The 17,376-nt window shown below is 38.0% G+C and overlaps 1 protein-coding gene across 4 annotated transcripts in view; it reads right to left on the bottom strand.

The window, feature by feature from the left end:
• Positions 1 to 16,326, bottom strand: part of TFG (trafficking from ER to golgi regulator) — a 37,100-nt gene extending 20,774 nt beyond the window's left edge. For 2 of the 4 annotated variants that reach the window (XM_082624466.1, XM_082624464.1), the window contains exons 1-4: positions 15,939 to 16,326; positions 11,200 to 11,426; positions 7,844 to 7,927; positions 1,727 to 1,873 (exon numbers count right to left, since the gene is read on the bottom strand). In XM_082624466.1, the coding sequence (XP_082480592.1) occupies positions 1,727 to 1,873; positions 7,844 to 7,927; positions 11,200 to 11,383 (415 nt within the window). In that variant the 5' untranslated portion in view covers positions 11,384 to 11,426; positions 15,939 to 16,326. The remainder of the gene's footprint in view (positions 1 to 1,726; positions 1,874 to 7,843; positions 7,928 to 11,199; positions 11,427 to 15,938) is intronic. The other 2 variants (XM_082624465.1, XM_082624463.1) reach the window with 1 other exon arrangement.
• Positions 16,327 to 17,376: the final 1,050 nt, after the last annotated feature.

A 17,376-nucleotide genomic window follows, 5' to 3' on the forward strand; every position in this document is an offset into this window, starting at 1 on the left:
GTACACTAATATGTATAAAATAGATAACTAGTAAGAACCTGCTGTATGAAAATTAATTAATTAATTAATTTAATTAAAGAAAAAAGCATAGAATGTATTATTCAGTTCATTAAGTAACTCAGGACACAATGACTAGAAGGATGGCCACATAAAGAAACAATACATGATATAATTTCCAAGATGCAGAGAAGAAACCAATTTTTAACATCTTTTACATTAACATAGGTGAGATGTTAACAATAAAACATATGAACACCTGGAAATAAACTGATAAAGAAAAGCAGTATGTGGAGAGAAATAAGTGAATAGAAAGGTTGTTTCACCAAAACCAAAAAGCTTATAAATCTATTCCTTAGAGCAGAATATAGGCTACTGTAGGTTTCTGCACAGTACTGGCTCTACTTGTTGAATTCTGATCTAAGTTTCATAATATTCTACAGATGCTTTAACTCCTTCAAGTTATATGCAAATGTAGTTGTATCAGCATCTATGATTTCTTCTGGGAAAACAGTCAAAAGTTTTCTTCAGATCTTTGACCTAAAATTGGAGATTTTTGTTTGGAGAGAGAGGATTCAGAAAAGGCCATTTGCTTTGACCTGAAATATAAAAGGTTTCACCATAAAGAGGCCAGAAGGATCTCACTGTAGTATTTCAGCACATCTCTTTAATATGTTCTGAAATCTGGAAGTGAAACTAGAAATTACTAATCAATCACCAAGTATGTATCAAGCCATCTACCACTAACACAATTCCACATGGCTGGAGGAAGAGGGAAATGACGGATAATGCATCTTTAACTAAATCAAACAAAACTCCAAAATTTAAATGGGGCCAAAAAGAGAGTATCTCAGAATCTAAAGGTTGCAAGGGATTATACAATGCCACTATTAAGCCCCTTACAGCCAGTCATCCAGAGTCTATAAAATACTACTATTTCACAATATGGACAGTTTTAAGCATGTGAAACTTATACGCAAACACAAAAATTATTAAAAAAATAAGTGTTTATTTTTAAAGTGCAACATCTAATATTAAAAGTCGAGGGAAGCAAGTCTTTTAAAATCTACTTTCAAGCCATACTTAAATTTCAGTCTATATTTTATAATATATTTGGTCCCCAAACTATATTCAGTTCCAAATTTGTCAATAAACCTTGCTTTATCTTAATGTAAATAGTACATGTCATCTGTAAAATGGAAAAAAATACATTTTTCTTTGCATATTATGAACACTGTGCTTAAGATAAACTATACACCATTTGAGTGTACTAATCTAAGATTACTTTTTTACTTGAAACTATTAATACTTCATATATCACATAAAATTCATGAAATGATTTCCATTACTAAGGTTCATTAGTCAACTATTACATTGAAAAGGGTTCAAGAGTCAAAGGGGTTTGAAAACCAACCTATGTCATAAACCCAGGAGTCTAAGACTAGCTGTAAAACAATCACCCAGAGGGCACTTTAACAATGGGATCCCCGGGGCCCTGCCCTCCAAGAGGTCTGGGATGAAATCCAGGAATTGGTATAATAAAATCTCCCAGTAATCTTAATGAACGGCCAGGTTTGGGAACACAGATATGAATATTAGCACAGATGCAGGAATAAGAAAGGGTGACAATGGAGGTGCCACCCTACTCCTGCTGAAGAAGAGTTAGAAAAAAAAATCTGCAAAAAGATATAAAAAGGATAAGTCAGAATAAAATGACTTCATGGTCTACCATTTTCAGGAATGTTGGTGGATGGTCCCGGTTCTCCAGGTGGTTCCAAGCTATCCAATAAGCGATTCACTTTATTTCGAAGTTCTATCAGTTCTCGACGAAGATATTTCACCTGACTTGATTCAAGGGGTCTTGGCTGGCCATTAACTGGAATAAAAGCATTAATTTTCTTAAAATAAGGAAATATTCTTCAATAAGGATATCAGTAGAATAATACGTAATAAGGAAAAATGAAAATAACTTCTTTAAAAAGTTAAACAAAATCAAACAAGATACCTATTGACATCATTCAAATAACTTTTTAAGGAAAGGATTCTTCATTGCTAGTTACTAATTTTTGGAAAAAATAAACATTCATCAGTCTTTGCTGATGCCAGATCTATGGCTTGCGACCCATAATGGTAAATCAAAACAAAACAAGTTAATTAAAAGAATTCAACTACAGTGAAATAAATTAAAAATACAGAAAGCTTTAATATATTTTTAATAGAAATTATGTACCTTCAAAAGCTCATTTTATTTCACACAACTCTTTTATAGCCTTAAAATATTCAATGAACACCATATTAAAGGTACAATATGACTGTAGGTTTTTTATCATTCTTGCCTACTTCTGACCTAAAAACAAGAAAAATTAGCTACCTAAAATAACTGACCTAAAAAGTAACCTATTAAAAAAATGCAGAATTCATAAATTCACATCACTACTGTCCTTCAAAGTAGTTACTTCAAAAGCAGCACATTAGCCACAAAAAGTCAGGTTATTCAATAATCATTGTTTTTTTTAAACAAAGGCAATATTACCTCATTTAATTACCCATTTTGTGCAAATGACTTTCAGCTGACTAAAAAATAAAGACTCCTTCATCCAGTAAAACAGACCGTCACCACTGAGACAGTTAATTTTAAAATTTTTAATTTATTAATTCACAAGGCTCTGAATGCAAACCTCAAGACAGGAGTTGAAAAATTAAACTAAACTCAAATGTTTTTTATGCATTGTCAGTATACATATATATTAATTCCTAAGGCACCAAATTAGAAAAGGAAATCTATTTGAAAATAAAGGTTCAGTGAGATTCTTTGTAAAATATGTTTCAAACATCAAACCACCAATATAAGCTTTTAAAAGACAATCCACCAGTATTTTACATACTCCCTACATAGTTATGAGGAAGCTCAATATAATCTACCTGTTATCAATGACTGGCTTTTACTGTTTTTCTCTAATAGCTGAAAAGGAGAAAAGCAGCTCCTGACAGCTAAGAACTGGCCCAGTACTGGAGGACAGGCTTGAGTGTTGCTAGAAGCTGGCATGGCACTGACAGGTAGATTGTGGTGTTCTCTTGTTGAACATAAACAATTTCAGAAAACACTGACAGTACATCAAATACATCTCAATAAAATTTTCAAAATTTAAAAAACAGACAAAGAACACGAACTATCAGAAAAGATCACTGTGGGACTGTGATAGGTCAAGACAAAAAAGAAAGCCAGTCCATTATCCTGTGAGAACTAGACAAAAACAAGAACGTTGACCAAACCACAAAAATGACCAAACATCCCTGGCTAATTATGCGTGACTGTCGCAGTTTTACCAATCACAGCTTTAGCCTCAATTCACTACCCCCACCAAAGCCCCATTCCTTGAACCTTATCCAAAATCACCTAACACAAGCCCAAGCCCTATGAAAATTCCTTTCTAATACGTTTTTACTGACACCCTATTGTTCTCCATGGTGTTCATTCTCCCTCATTGCAATGTATTTGAAATTAAGCCCCGTTTCATTCCTAAAACCGCTTACTTGTGCCTTTTTTCTTAAGTAATCTCAATAGAGGTTTGCTAGCTGTATGTTTTCAAAACTGCTGATCCTATCAATTCCCCAACTTCTAGTTCATTTCTGCTCTTTATTATTTTCTTCCAAGTTATCTGGACTTATTTTGTCCTTTTTCTTTTTAGCTTTAGCATGCTCTAAAAACTATGTCATATAAAAGTCATCACTGGGCTTCCCTGGTGGCGCAGTGGTTCAGAGTCCGCCTGCCGATGCAGGGGACACGGGTTCGTGCCCCGGTCTGGGAAGATCCCACATGCCGCGGAGCGGCTGGGCCCGTGAGCCATGGCTGCTGAGCCTGCGCGTCCAGAGCCTGTGCTCCACAACAGGAGAGGCCACAACAGTGAGAGGCCCGCATATAGCAAAAAAAAAAAAAAAAAAAAAAAAAAAAAAGTCATCACTAATTATTTCTAATTCGTATTATGATTTCTTCTTTGATATGTTACTTAAAAGCATATTTTTATCTTCAAAAGTATGGGAGTTTGGGTTCTTTTTTGTCAAATAGTTCCTAATGAGACCAGAGAATATGATCTCTAGGATATTCCTTCCCTGATATTTATTGAGACTCATTAGAAAACCTAGTACATGGTCAGCTTTTATAAATATCCATATGCACTAAAGAAAAATTGAATCCTGTCCTGATTGCTAGATGTATAAGATCAAGCCTGTATTTGTTCTGTTTAAATTTTGAGGCTGCTTAACCTATCAGTTTCAGAGAGAAGCGTATTGAAAGCTCTCTTATGAATTTTTCCTTCTTCTGTCAATTTTTCCTTGAGGAAAAATCTAAGGCTATGATGTGTTAAGTGTTCAGAATTATTATATCTTCCCAGAGAATTATTTTTTATCATGATGAAGTGACTATTACTAATAAAGTTTTCACTTAAGAGTCTACTCTGTTATACTACAAAGTAGCCTTGAGTTTGTCTAGTATACAAACTTTTCTAGCCCTTTACTTTCCAACTCTGCATAGTAATCTTTTGGTATGTCTCTTATAATCAGCATGTAACAAAACTGTTTAACCAATAAAAGCATCTGTCTTTTAACTTGTATGTTTAGTCTGTTTATGTGTACTGTGGTTAGTATTTTGTGCTATTTTTCAAGCTTTCTCTGTGCTTCTTTTCCTCCTTCCTCACCATCTAGGTAACCAAGTAAGTACCCTTTGTTTCCTTCTTTTCCCTCTACTGGCTATTTCTAGTCTTTCAATAATCCCTCTTACATTTTAGAAAAGCATACTTCAATTTAAAAAACCTAAGTTAATTACTATCCTCCTCCCAAAGAATCCAAGTCTTTAAAGTATTTTAATTCCTATCATCCTCTCCTGTCTTAGATATAATTATTGCTCAGTATTTTTGTCCCATCTTGTTTCTATATTCCTAAAACTATTATTTAATAATCAGTGCTCATTTAAATTCACACATTAACCAGTTTATTTGCTCACAATTTCTTGCATCTTTTACCATTCTTCGGACTCAATTTCCTTCTTGCTGACAAACCATTTTTAAAAATTCTTTTAACAAGTGTCCATGACGCTTGATAAATTCTCAGTCTTTGTTTGAAAATGTTATTTCCCCTTATTCCTTAAGTTTAGCAGACTACAGAATGCTACTTTTCTACCCATCTTTTTCTGAACAGTGGAAGATGTTATTCTACTGTCTTCCAGTTTCTGTTACTGTTAACTGTGAAGAAGTCTACTAACAGTCTAATTGCTTTGTAGGTGATCAGTCTACAGGCTGATTCACTCAGGCTACTTTTAAGATTATGTCTTTGTCTTATATATTCTCCAGCTTCATGACAATACATCCAATGGAGATTTATTTTTACTTACCCTGCTCAGGACTCACTGTGCCTCCTGAAACTGAGGGTTTATATCTTTTATACAATTCTGAAAAATTCTTTAGTCATTACTTCCTCATGTATTTCCACTCCCCTATTCTCTTCTTCTTTAAAGTTTTAATGGAAATAAGCTGGACTTTCTCAAATTCCCTCTCATTATTCTCCATCTCTGTGTTTTTGTGCTCTATTCTGTCACTTCTTTAGACCACCTTCCACTTTACTAATTCCCTCTTTGGCTGTGACTAACCTGCTGTTCTAACTCACCACTTAGTATTTATTTTCAATTTTCATTGACTAATATTTTTCATTTCCACAAGTTACCTTAAGTTCTTTTTTATTGGGAGGGAGTATTGATGTATAGCTGATTTACAATGTTGTGTTAGTTTCAGGTGTACTGCACAGTGATTCGGTTTTATATATATATATATATATATATATATATATATATATATTCTTTTTCAGATTATTTTCCATTATAGGTTATTACAAGATGCTTGAATCTTGTAATACAGTCCCCTGTGCTATACTGTAGGTCCTTGCTGTTTATCTACCTTAAGTTTTTAATCGGTTCCTTTTTTCATAGTGCCTAGTTCTTATACTCTTATTTCTTCTTTTATGTCCAATAACTTTTAATATATATTTTATTATCACTTCTACTAACTGAAGTTCTTGGAAATCTAATCCTACTATTAGTTGTACCCATTGTTTCTTGCTTACATGGATGTTTCATGTGTCTTACAGTTTTGACCTCTAAGTTCATCAACAGGATTTTATCTGTGAGAAGCCTATGTGATTTGAACTGAGAACATATACCCTCCAGAGAGACTCCTGCCTTTGTTTCTTGCAATTTTTCATGGTAGTATCTGGGCTTGGGAGTTCCCAAAGGACCACTGGTTATGAATCCACAAGGGAGCCTTTGCAAACCCCTGGCATCCCAGGGTATATGAGAATTTCCCCTGTCAATTCCTTCACTCTACCAACGAAGAGATATTTTTCTTCTACAATATTCTTTTTGAGAGTATAGCCACTGAGGGTCTAGGACCTAAGGCCTATACCACGTAGATACCAAATGACAAATCCTTAGATTATGCACACTAAAACCTTCATCATCACCACCAAAAGCATCCCAAGTCTCAGCTTTTGGTACTTCAGGTGCTGGTTTTTAACTCTATTTGGGTCCCTGACATTTTCCTCAAGTTCTTGAGCAAGCTCAGGTGTGTAATTCAAAAAATATATTTGAAATAGTTTATTTAGCACATCCTCAGTGTTTCTGGGATGAAGATTTTCAGTTTACTTAATCTGCTTGATAGGTGGTCAATAGTGGTTAAGTATTTTAGATTCAATATTGTAAAAAGATACCTTTTATTTAAAAATATTTTTAACAGTTTTTGTTATTAGCATTTTAAAATGATTCATGTTCACCCTTCCTAGATGGAGAGAAAATAAATACAAATTAAATCAATTGGCCATGATCACATTTCATTGAACTGTAATGGTCAGTGCCACAAAAGTTTCTTTTTTCCAGAAAGCTTATTACAATTTGTTTCCTCTGACAAACACCCAGTTTGCCTGAGTTTTAAAAGGGTATTTCCTTTGCCCCACTTGAGTCACAAAATTTTTTTAAAATGCTAACCAAAACATCCAGAAAAAAAGTCCACATTTTATTTTTCACATAATCATACTACCACTTTAACCCTGCAATCACTTCTATCTTGTCCCTTAAGTGTTCTGCCTTGCAAATCTGTCATGATCTATAAGAAAACAAAATCTAATAGATTAAAGTTAGTCTTATATTTGTTTTTTATCAGAACTATCTCTAATCTTTAAGTACTCCTTGAAAAATAATTTCTAAAATGTATCAGGCCTATGCGTTAAACCCTGAGAATAAGTAAAACCATACTACATTAGAAAAGATAATTATATATTCTTAGAGAACTAAACTTAATAAAGGTAGTTTTAACACTGCAATTATTTTCAATCCTGGAAACACTTATACAAGTGGCACACATTAGTATTTAGGGTAACTGAGCAGACGGGTTATTTAAAATATGTCTACTTTCTACTAATCTTCAAAGAAAAAGAATATAGTTAAGCCTTAATAATTTAAAAATTCTGATATAGCTGAAAAGTTACCACTTAATTCTGGGTCTTTAAAATGAAAAAAGTTGGGCTTCCCTGGTGGCGCAGTGGTTGGGAGTCCGCCTGCCGATGCAGGGGACGCGGGTTCGTGCCCCGGTCTGGGGGGATCCCGCGTGCCGCAGACCGGCTGGGCCCGTGGGCCATGGCCGCTGAGCCTGCACGTCCGGAGCCTGTGCTCCACAACGGGAGAGGCCACAGCAGTGAGAGGCCCGCGTACCGCAAAAAAAAAAAAAAAAAAAAAAGAAAAAAGCTAAAGTTTTCATAAAAATACAATGAATAAAATAGTAAATTTATTAGAAAGTTTACCACTTACCAAATAACGTCAGTTTCAGTATCCTACTACACTGAATTGCAAAGGAAAGGTCAGAACTATCAAAAATTGTTATAAGATCTCCATCTGAAACAAACAAAAAAAAGTTTCAGATTTGAATCAGTAGTAAACCAGGATATATGTACAATTAAAATGCAAAATGTAGGTCACAGAGCATAATTAGCATCTCCCATAGAAACCTTAAACAAATATAAAGGATCTAGGAAAGATGTATTTGTTCAAATGATACTAAATCAATTTCACTTATTACTTTTATAGCAAGATATTTATCATATCCTCAGAAGAAGAGCCAACAAACACACAGCTAAGATTAATACATTAAGTAATCTTTTACTAGTCACCAGGAGGAGATTACAGTTTAGACTAAAATCTTTTCCATTCTAAAAAATTTAAATGTATTTATCAGAAATTAAAGTAGTAAGGACTTACCTGGTGGCGCAGTGGTTAAGAATCCGCCTGCCAATGCAGGGGACATGGGTTTGAGCCCTGGTCTGGGAATATCCCACATGCTGCAGAGCAACTAAGCCTGTGCGTCACAACTACTGAGCCTGCACGCCACAACTACTGAGCCCACGTGCCACAACTACTGAAGCCCATGCACCTAGAGCCTGTGCTCCACAAGAGAAGCCACCACAATGAGAAGCCTGCACACAGCAAGGAAGAGTAGCTCGCGCTTGCCCCAACTAGAGAAAGCCCACGCACAGCGACAAAGACCCAACACAGCCATAAATAAATAAGTTTATTTAAAAAAAAGAAATTAAAGTAGTAATGATTCTCAAGGTTCAAATTTTAATTCTAAGTACAGTAAAACGCCACTGACACAAATGGAGGGGAAGCCACATACAACAGTAACTAAAAAGGTTGTAAGAAAAAATTTTTTGGCAGAATTGTCCTAATAAATGGATAGACAGTGGAGTCTTTCAGGTCCCTGACCATCTTGATGCTGAGATGGAAACTATCAATTCTCCACAGGAAAAGTATTCATATACACAAGATTCTGAAATACCCTAGATCCCAAGGATAAAGAATACTATAATTAGCATATCAACTGCCTGTTCAAAAGCTTTCAAAGGGCTAGGAAAAAAATTGCTAGAGAGAGAGAACAGAAAGGCAGTCACAGCAAGGAACTGATCAGGGGCCTCTGCAAGGTATCTTCGACACAGCTGGGGGGAAGGAGGGTGCCTGGGGAGGCTGAGAGGCTGCTCCAGCGATGCTCTGCTACACCAATTTTAACACTGATTAGGCAGACTTATTTTGGACAAAGATGGCAATAAAAGCCATAACTGAGGATTTTATCATTGTTTTTTGCTCTTTACAGCCACATCCATTTTTTACAACAAAAACATCTAATGCTCAACTTCAGGGATTCTACTCATAAACATATTTTTAAGAAAATAAAGTATAAATGTAAAAGAAGGAAACTTCCTATAACTGCCTTTTTCTTTTCTGATTTCCACAACAGAAACAATATCTCTGACAGCAGGAACTCTTTACCTAAGTCAGTCCTCTATCCTCGTGCCCAACAGTCTATGGAACACAAATCTGTACAATTCAAAGCACTCAAAAACACGACGAAAAACAAATTCAATGTGATAACTAGATGTGGAAGTTTCCACAATGAGGACCCAAAGCTAGGGGGTTACAAACTGCAACCAATGGACAAATTCTTCTTTACAGGACCTCAAACTAAGAATGGTTTCTATATTTTTAGAGGTTCTAGAAAAAAGAAGAAGAGACAGAGGCCTTATGTGACCCACAATGCTAAGATATTTATTATCTGATCCTTTAAAGAAAAAGTTTGCTGACCCTTCCCTAAACAAAAATAAGAGAGTTAAGAGAGAGCCAGTAAAATCAGTTTAAGATATGCCAGGTTTGAGGTAAGAGCAAATCATCTGAGGTAAAACCATTAAAAATGAGTTGTACAGTCAAAAAAAAAAAGAACAAACTGATCAAATTTAGGCACACATTTGGAAGTCAAACAGTTGAAAGTCTATGTATTGTAAGTAGATGAGATTACTAGGGAAGAGAACGGGAAGAAAACTGCTCTTCTTTTTCGTTCCTTAACATGGGTGACCCTCAAAAATTAGTTCTGGGTACCATTAGATGATACATTGCAAAAAAAGAAAGGAGAATTACACCTGTAGTGAAATAATCAGCTTAGCTGATCATCGATGATTTATATTCCCCTTCCTCAGCGTAAGTTGTTGCAAAGTGCCTGTCCAACCAGGGACATTTCCCAACCTACTGACATCGACACAGTCATGTGACTGGAGTCTGACCAAGGTGATGTGAGCAGAAACTAGGCCTACAGGGTACAATCTCCCATGTGATCCTCTATACTCTGTCTTCATGCAGCTGCTTGCTGGATGTCAGTGCTCAAGGTGAGCTTGTAAGCCATGTGTTGAATATATCAGAGTTGGATCCCTGTCAACCTGGGTCCCTGAATGATTTCTTGAGTGTTAAACCATTGAGATTTTAAGATTTCTGTTGTAACAGCTGGCATTACTTCAAGCCAACACACAGAGAGAAACAGAGAAGAAGCTATTAGTGATAAGAAGAAAACTGAGACAACACAGTGTCAGAGATATTAAGGGGTAAGAGTATTTAAAAAAGGATGGTGTGGATAGCGGTGCCAAGTATTGAGATCAAGGTGAAATAAGACTGGAAATAAGTTCAGCGATAAGAAAGATACTGGTAACTACCTAAAGCACAATTATCAGTAGAGATGTTAGCAAAGAAGACAGTAGTTTAAAGAGAAAGAAATAAAGACAGTCTACTACTAGAATTCTACTACGTCTTTGATGAAACATTTGTCATGTAAAACCCATCTCCATAAAAAGTTCTGTGGTCCAATAAGCCTGAGAACACTGTATAAACTGACATAGTACATCAGTATATTACATGTTCTGAAAATTCCTGCAATAAAGAAATACATTTGTCTTTTTTTAAACCAGCTTTCCCATACTTAGGTGACCATGAAATCCTTTCTCATTCAATACCTACTAACATCCCTTTCACTTTGGAAAACACAAGTAAAAGTTTGGTTTTTAAAGCAAAACGGAAGCCAGAATTTGCACAGGCATAAGAGAAAAAAAAAATGGCTTGTAAAAATGTGTGAAAGTGTCCTATCACTTAAAACTCCCTTCTAATAATAAATCACCTAGCTATTTTTAACTTATAAAAGAATTATAACTACATGAACATTCCATTAAATAAAAGAAAGTGGTACTCAATTACCATTGAAGGAAACAATTTTTATTCTGATTTCAATGAAAAATGGACAAAAGAACACATATAATATTTAGACTTTTAAAAACTAACTTGAGAAACACTCTTACCTTCATCTTTATATTTTATTGTAACTTCATCATTACTCAGAAGTTTTCCTCTGAAGACTCTCTGCATCATTAGCACTAATTCATCATAAGTAATATCTTCATTATGAATGGGAATTCGTCGAATATCCTCTCCAAGTTGAGCTTTGATGATTAGCTTCCCACTCAGATCCAACTGCCCATTCATGGTGGACTCCAGGATGTTCTATATATACAACTCTAGAGAAAGACTGACAAAATGGTTTTGATGATTAAACAGCTATAAAACATATTTTAAAAGTTGAAAAGCAAAGCTACGATTAGAATCTAAGAAATTCTGGTCTTCAAAGGAGATCCACTGTTCCAGCGTTACCATATTCACGTTAAAATGGTCTGGAGGGACTTCCCTGTTGGCACAGTGGTTAAGGATCTGCCTGCCAATGCAGGGGACACGGGTACAAGTCCTGGTCCTGGGAAGATCCCACATGCCACGGAGCAATTAAGCCCATGCACCACAACTACTGAGCCTGCGCTCTAGAGCCAGCGTGCCGCAACTACTGAGCCCGCACACCCAGAGCCTGTGCTCTGCAACAAGAGAAGCCACCGCAATGAGAAGCCCGCGTGCAGCAAAGACCCAATGCAGCCTAAAATAAATAAATAAATTTATTTTTAAAAAATGGTCTGGAGGTGGCTTTATTATGAGCCTAAGAAAATAAGTTTTACTATTTTATATCTATTATTATTTTACCCATATATTTAACTGCTTATCTGATTTAGATTTCCTACTTAACATGTCTAGAACAAACTCCTCATCTTCCCCTCAAAATCTGCTTCTCCTGTAGTCTTCTCCATCTTAGTTAGTAACAATTCTCCTTCTAAGTTGTTCAAGATAAAAAAAAAAATCTTAGTTTCTCTCTTTTCCTCACACCTTACATACACCAAACTGCCAACAAATCTAGTTGCCACAACCTTTAAAATATCTCTAGAATCCTGTCACTTTAGTACCTTCACCTCTATCAACTTAATCCAAGCCACCATCATCTATTGCCTGGATTATTGCAAAAGACTCCTAACTGGTCTGCCTGCCCTTTACCTCTGTCTGCTTTTAATCTATTCTCAACACATCAGAGTTATCCTGTTAAATAAAATCTAGTATCACTACTTCAAAATCTTTCAATAGATTCCCATCTCACTCTTGGTAAAAGCCAGAACTACAAGGTCATGACCTGACCTCTGGTCCTTGGCCAAGTATTTAACCTCATTTCCCACCTCTCTCCCTGGCTACCCTGCTACACTCATACTTCGCATTCTCCTTCTCAAGACTTGGCACTTGCTGCTTCCTTTATCTTGAGCCCTTTTCACACCCCTCACATGATTCAGATCCCTGATCAAATGTTAATTTCTCTGAGGTTTTCCCTGGCCATCTAACTTAAAATGGCTTCACTGTCACTTTCTTATCCTGCTTCACTTTTCTGCAAAGCACTTATCACTACCAAATATTTAAAATGTATTAATTTTTTACTGTCTTTTCCACTAGAAAGTAGGGAAATAAATGGTTTTGTTCACTGTATTACTGGAGCCTAGAACAGTGCCTAGCACACGGTTAATCATTTAATAGGCGTTAAATGAAGGGAAAAATAAATACTGGCTTCCAAACTCTATTAGCCTGTATATACTAACTGCTAGCCCTGAAAAGAAGAGCATGTGTGAACACTAAAATAGTCTCAAATTTTTCTCACTAAAATAAGAAAGACCTCACGAGTACTTTCTCCGATTTTTCTATTTTGGAAACTTGAGGACAAAGAACAAATCAGTGATACCCTCCTGAGCTTTCTAACGAGACTGTCCACTATTGTTTCTACACCTTCCATAACACACCCCTTCTGCAAACCTGAGTGTGTGTGATTAGACAGCACACTTGAAGAATAAGACAGTATCAGAGAACTAAATACTAACTTGCTATTGAATTTTCCCTTCTTGGGTTTTACTTTAATCTTATTTCAGGTTATTCAGTGTGCTTCCCCTGTAATGACTCTGTAATCCTAAATTCAAAATAATGTCTGAGGTCTCTAGTAATTTATACCATTACTGTATAACAACAGAAAATACACTTATGCTTAATTAATGTGTTAATATCTCTTCTTTCCAAGACCAAGATGTTCTTGAACACATTATCTGTAACCACAGAGCATTTCCCTAGCATATACTCCTTCCTCCTCCTGCCCCAAGCAAATGATCTCTCAGACTATTTAAAGTACCTTATAATCTCCTACTGGACATATTCTGGTTTCAACACCATGCTTTTCTACTAGCAGCTTTCTGTTTTCTCTTTTTAAATGTGTTATTTCATTAACATCATATTTAGTGCTCATAATTCTCTACATTTACTCCTTTGTGTGTGTGTGTGAAAGCACTCCACCTTGCCCCCAACACACCAACGCTTCAAATACTTAAGAAAGTTTTCATGAATCCTAATTCATTTCATGAATAGTACACATAAATGCCCTAATATTCTTCATATAAATGCCCCATGTCCTTCCAATTAACTACTCCTTAAATGAATGTCTCTAGACCCCCTTGACATCCTCTGAACAAATTAATTTTATGAGTGAATCTTCAATGCCCCATCTTAAAATGGGGCAATAAATATTGAATCTAACACTCTAAGGTCAGTTCAGAACAGAGTGGACTGTGTTCTACGATCTGGATGCTATGCTTGTCCTGACATAAAATAACAATACAGTTAGCTTTTTATCTGCCAATTCTGACAAAAGACTTCTCATGAAGACTCTGATTAATTGAAACCTCCATAAAACCCCTTTACCTGTTAGCCAAACCAGCCCTCTTCATTTGGGAAATACTTAAATACCTACTATATGCCAAGCTCTGAAGTATCATTACTTCAACAAGATGGTAAAGATTCCACCTGTTTGCCTTGCAGCCTGAGATTAATAAAGAACGTCAGCAAACCAATCTATGTAACCTTCTTTTACCTACAGGATGTGTAAACCGTTAATAATGTAGTTAAGGACCAGGGCTTAGCTTCAGCAGAATGGTTCTACCTATTCTCAGCAGCATCTAAAATAGTGCCTGACATATAGTATTTAAAAACTTGTTTTCATTCCCTAAACAAAAGATGAATGACAAATAATAAAGTTCTGATAGAGGGACTGAGAGAAGAAAGCTGTACGGTCAGATCAGTTACTAAGTCAAACCTTCACACTGTACCTTTTTTACGTAGCTAGAAGTGACTCCCTTCAACAGACACATTCCTAATCAAGAGAAATTTCCAACATTAAATATAATTGATATAATCCTTTTGATCGTGAAGGAATTGTTGCTCAGTTACAATGGATCTGAAAATATGAGTCTCTTTTACTTTGCATCTGCCATGTTTGCCTGCAAATTCACTTACTGGTTGGACTGGACTGTAACCTACCTGTGGCCAGGAAGCAGGCCTTCTTTCCTAAGGTTGTCCCCAGTTTGTGCAGTCATCTCCATAAGGCATGCACACAAGTTATCACAAAAATAAGAGTACCCTGGAAGGGAAAATCCCATCCCCATATTTGTTTACGTAACTGTAGAATCCAGGTCCTCTTTTTCTCTAACTTCAATCACAAAGTAGAGACTGCTGTGAATTACTAGTTCCTAGGGCTGCTGGTGAAATCCTTACAGCTTTTTCTTCTCCCCATTTCTCCTTCTTTCTTCTTGTCCTTGCCCCACTCCCTCTGAAGTCCAGAAATGACACAGCCACTAACTTATGAAATCTTCCAAAAAGAACACTGTTCTTAGAACTGGAGAATAAAGTGACAGGCCCAGGGAAACACATAAAAAGCCTGCCTCTTAAACCAGGATGTAGGTTCAGTGACCAAACCTCCAGCTCCACTAGCCCTGTAGTTAGGGCCCTGCTCAAATTCAGAGGGGCCTGCTTAGGCACCTCCAGAGGGTAGCAACTTCCTTTAAGAAATCCTAAGCAAAACCAAACCCTTGAGTATTCCAAAGAATGCAAGGAGGCTCAAATCCTGCCTGACCAGAGGCAGCGTAGCAAGATGGTAAAGATATCCCCTACTAGCTGATTGACCTTAGGCAAATACTTCCCCAAGCCTCACTCTCATCATATGCAAAATGGGAATATCTAAATTTGGAAGAATCCTTGTGATGATTAAATGAGACCATGCATCTAAAATACTTAGCACAGTGCCTAGCAAAGTAAACTCTTAAAAGTTAGTTGTCATCACCACTATCAAACTGGGTTGGACCTCCAGACGGCGCTTGATTAAGGACTGACATAGCCAAGGAACAAGGTTTCTCCTAAGTGACCCCAATTAACTTATTCCCATAGGCGCCATTCTCCACCCTTCTCACCCTTCCAAGCCCCTCTGAGGGTTAGGCACTGGACCACCCCAGGCCTCCCAAAGTCCCTCTTCTCTCCCTCGGGCAGTCCAACCCCTAGAAGCCAGGCGGAATCCGCGCAAGTGCCCTTGCTGACCCTAACACCCCTTAGAGCCCCCCAGAGGGCCCGCTTCGCTGCCACTGTGGCCAGCGGGGCCCCCCTCCCCGCCCCTCCCCGGACGTGGCCTCCCCTCCCCCACGCGAGGCCCAGCCCGGCCTCCGTCCTCCCGACCTCCAGCCCTTCCCACGACCCCTCCGACCCGACCCGTCCCGCGCCCGCCGGTTCGAACGAGGCCCTCCCAGCGTTTTCCACGTCTCCCGGCCCGCCTTGCCCGAGAGATCGGCCGCGCCCCCGTCTCCAGCGGCCATACCGGTTTCCCGAGGCCGCCGCTGCCGCCCCTCCGCGGGTCTCTGCTAATCCGACCGGTGAGAGGCCGCCACCACCGGGCTCTGGGGCGTTGGGGGAAGGCTGCTGTCACGGCCCACTCGGTTGCCCTCCGGGGCCGCTGCACCTCGCTGGCAGGCTCGAGCGGGCCCCGGCCAATCGCACGGACCCACCAAGCCTAGCGAGAGCTCGGGCCCAGTACGTGGCAGGTGGGGAAAGAAAAGGGGCGGGAACACGAAGAAAATCTGTCCTTTCGCTCCGCCTTACAACGAGCAAATCAACCCAGCAGGCATGCGCAGCGCCGAGGGGTGCGGGACTGACAACGCCGCAGCCTGCAGGAGCCTGAATCTCTGCTTTCTCACTGGAAGACCGAGGATAGGAAATGCGAGCTGGATGGATGCACGCATGCGCGAGGCGTGACAAGGCACTTCCGGTTTTCCTGAACGCTAGTATTTCCTGTCTCTCGCCCGTGGGCGGGGCGTAATTTGCTGTTTTAGACTCTGAGAGCAGGTTTAAAGTGGGCGTTAGTCCAAGTTTGGGTGCTTCTTGTTTTGTGGCCATTGTAGTTCTCCTAGTCATATCTCCAGAAAACTAATCCTTTCCCGCCTTCCTTCTACAAACTCATTCATTCATTATTGGGCGCCTACGCTTTGCCAAGCACTGTGCTGGGAATGGAAATGAATCAGTTTGTGAGCAAGGAGTTCCGAATAGCATTTACGAGACGGGACAAACTTATGACTGTGTAAAAGATAAAGGCTGGGAAATTAAGGCTGATTAAGGATTCCAGAAGCCTTTTTGGAAATAAGATATTTGAGAGTACCCTAAATACTGTTCCCTTCTCTCTTATCTAAAGCATTTGTTTTGAATATGCCTGTTTATGTAAGAAGTGCGTGGGCTTTAGACCGAAGCCTAAAATTTGGGGGGAAGGTGGGAATAGGTGATAAAATCTGGGCATGGGGGCAGTGCTGTTTTAAAAGTTGCAAGGAATTTTGCCTTCTAAAACGGAGACTAGGCAAAAAGCAATTTGAACTTACTTGGTCCCCAGTTGTTCACCAGATAGGTAAAGTGAATTTGGGATGAGAAGTTATATTCTTTTAGTACTGTAAAGAGTATGGCCTTTCTGCAGTTAAAAGTCTCTGAAAAATTCTGTTTGAGAGTGAAATATATGCGTTTAGAATGCTTTTGCCTCTGAAATGTATTTTTTGAGCAATTGCTTGCAGGGTTTGGGGAACTGAAGACTGTAGAAAGAATGAAAAAAAGTTCCAGATTTTCTCCAAAGACGGTTTTTCTTTGCTTTTTAGAACTGACTAATCCAGATTTGGGGAAATGAACTGCTGTCCAATAATAGTATTCTGATGTCTTTGAGATGGTTTGAGATTGGATTAAACCACACAAATATGTACAGAGGTAAAATATTCCTAAAA

This window comes from Mesoplodon mirus (assembly GCF_964341445.2).
Source record: "Mesoplodon mirus genome assembly, chromosome: 6".
NCBI lineage: Eukaryota > Metazoa > Chordata > Mammalia > Artiodactyla > Ziphiidae > Mesoplodon > Mesoplodon mirus.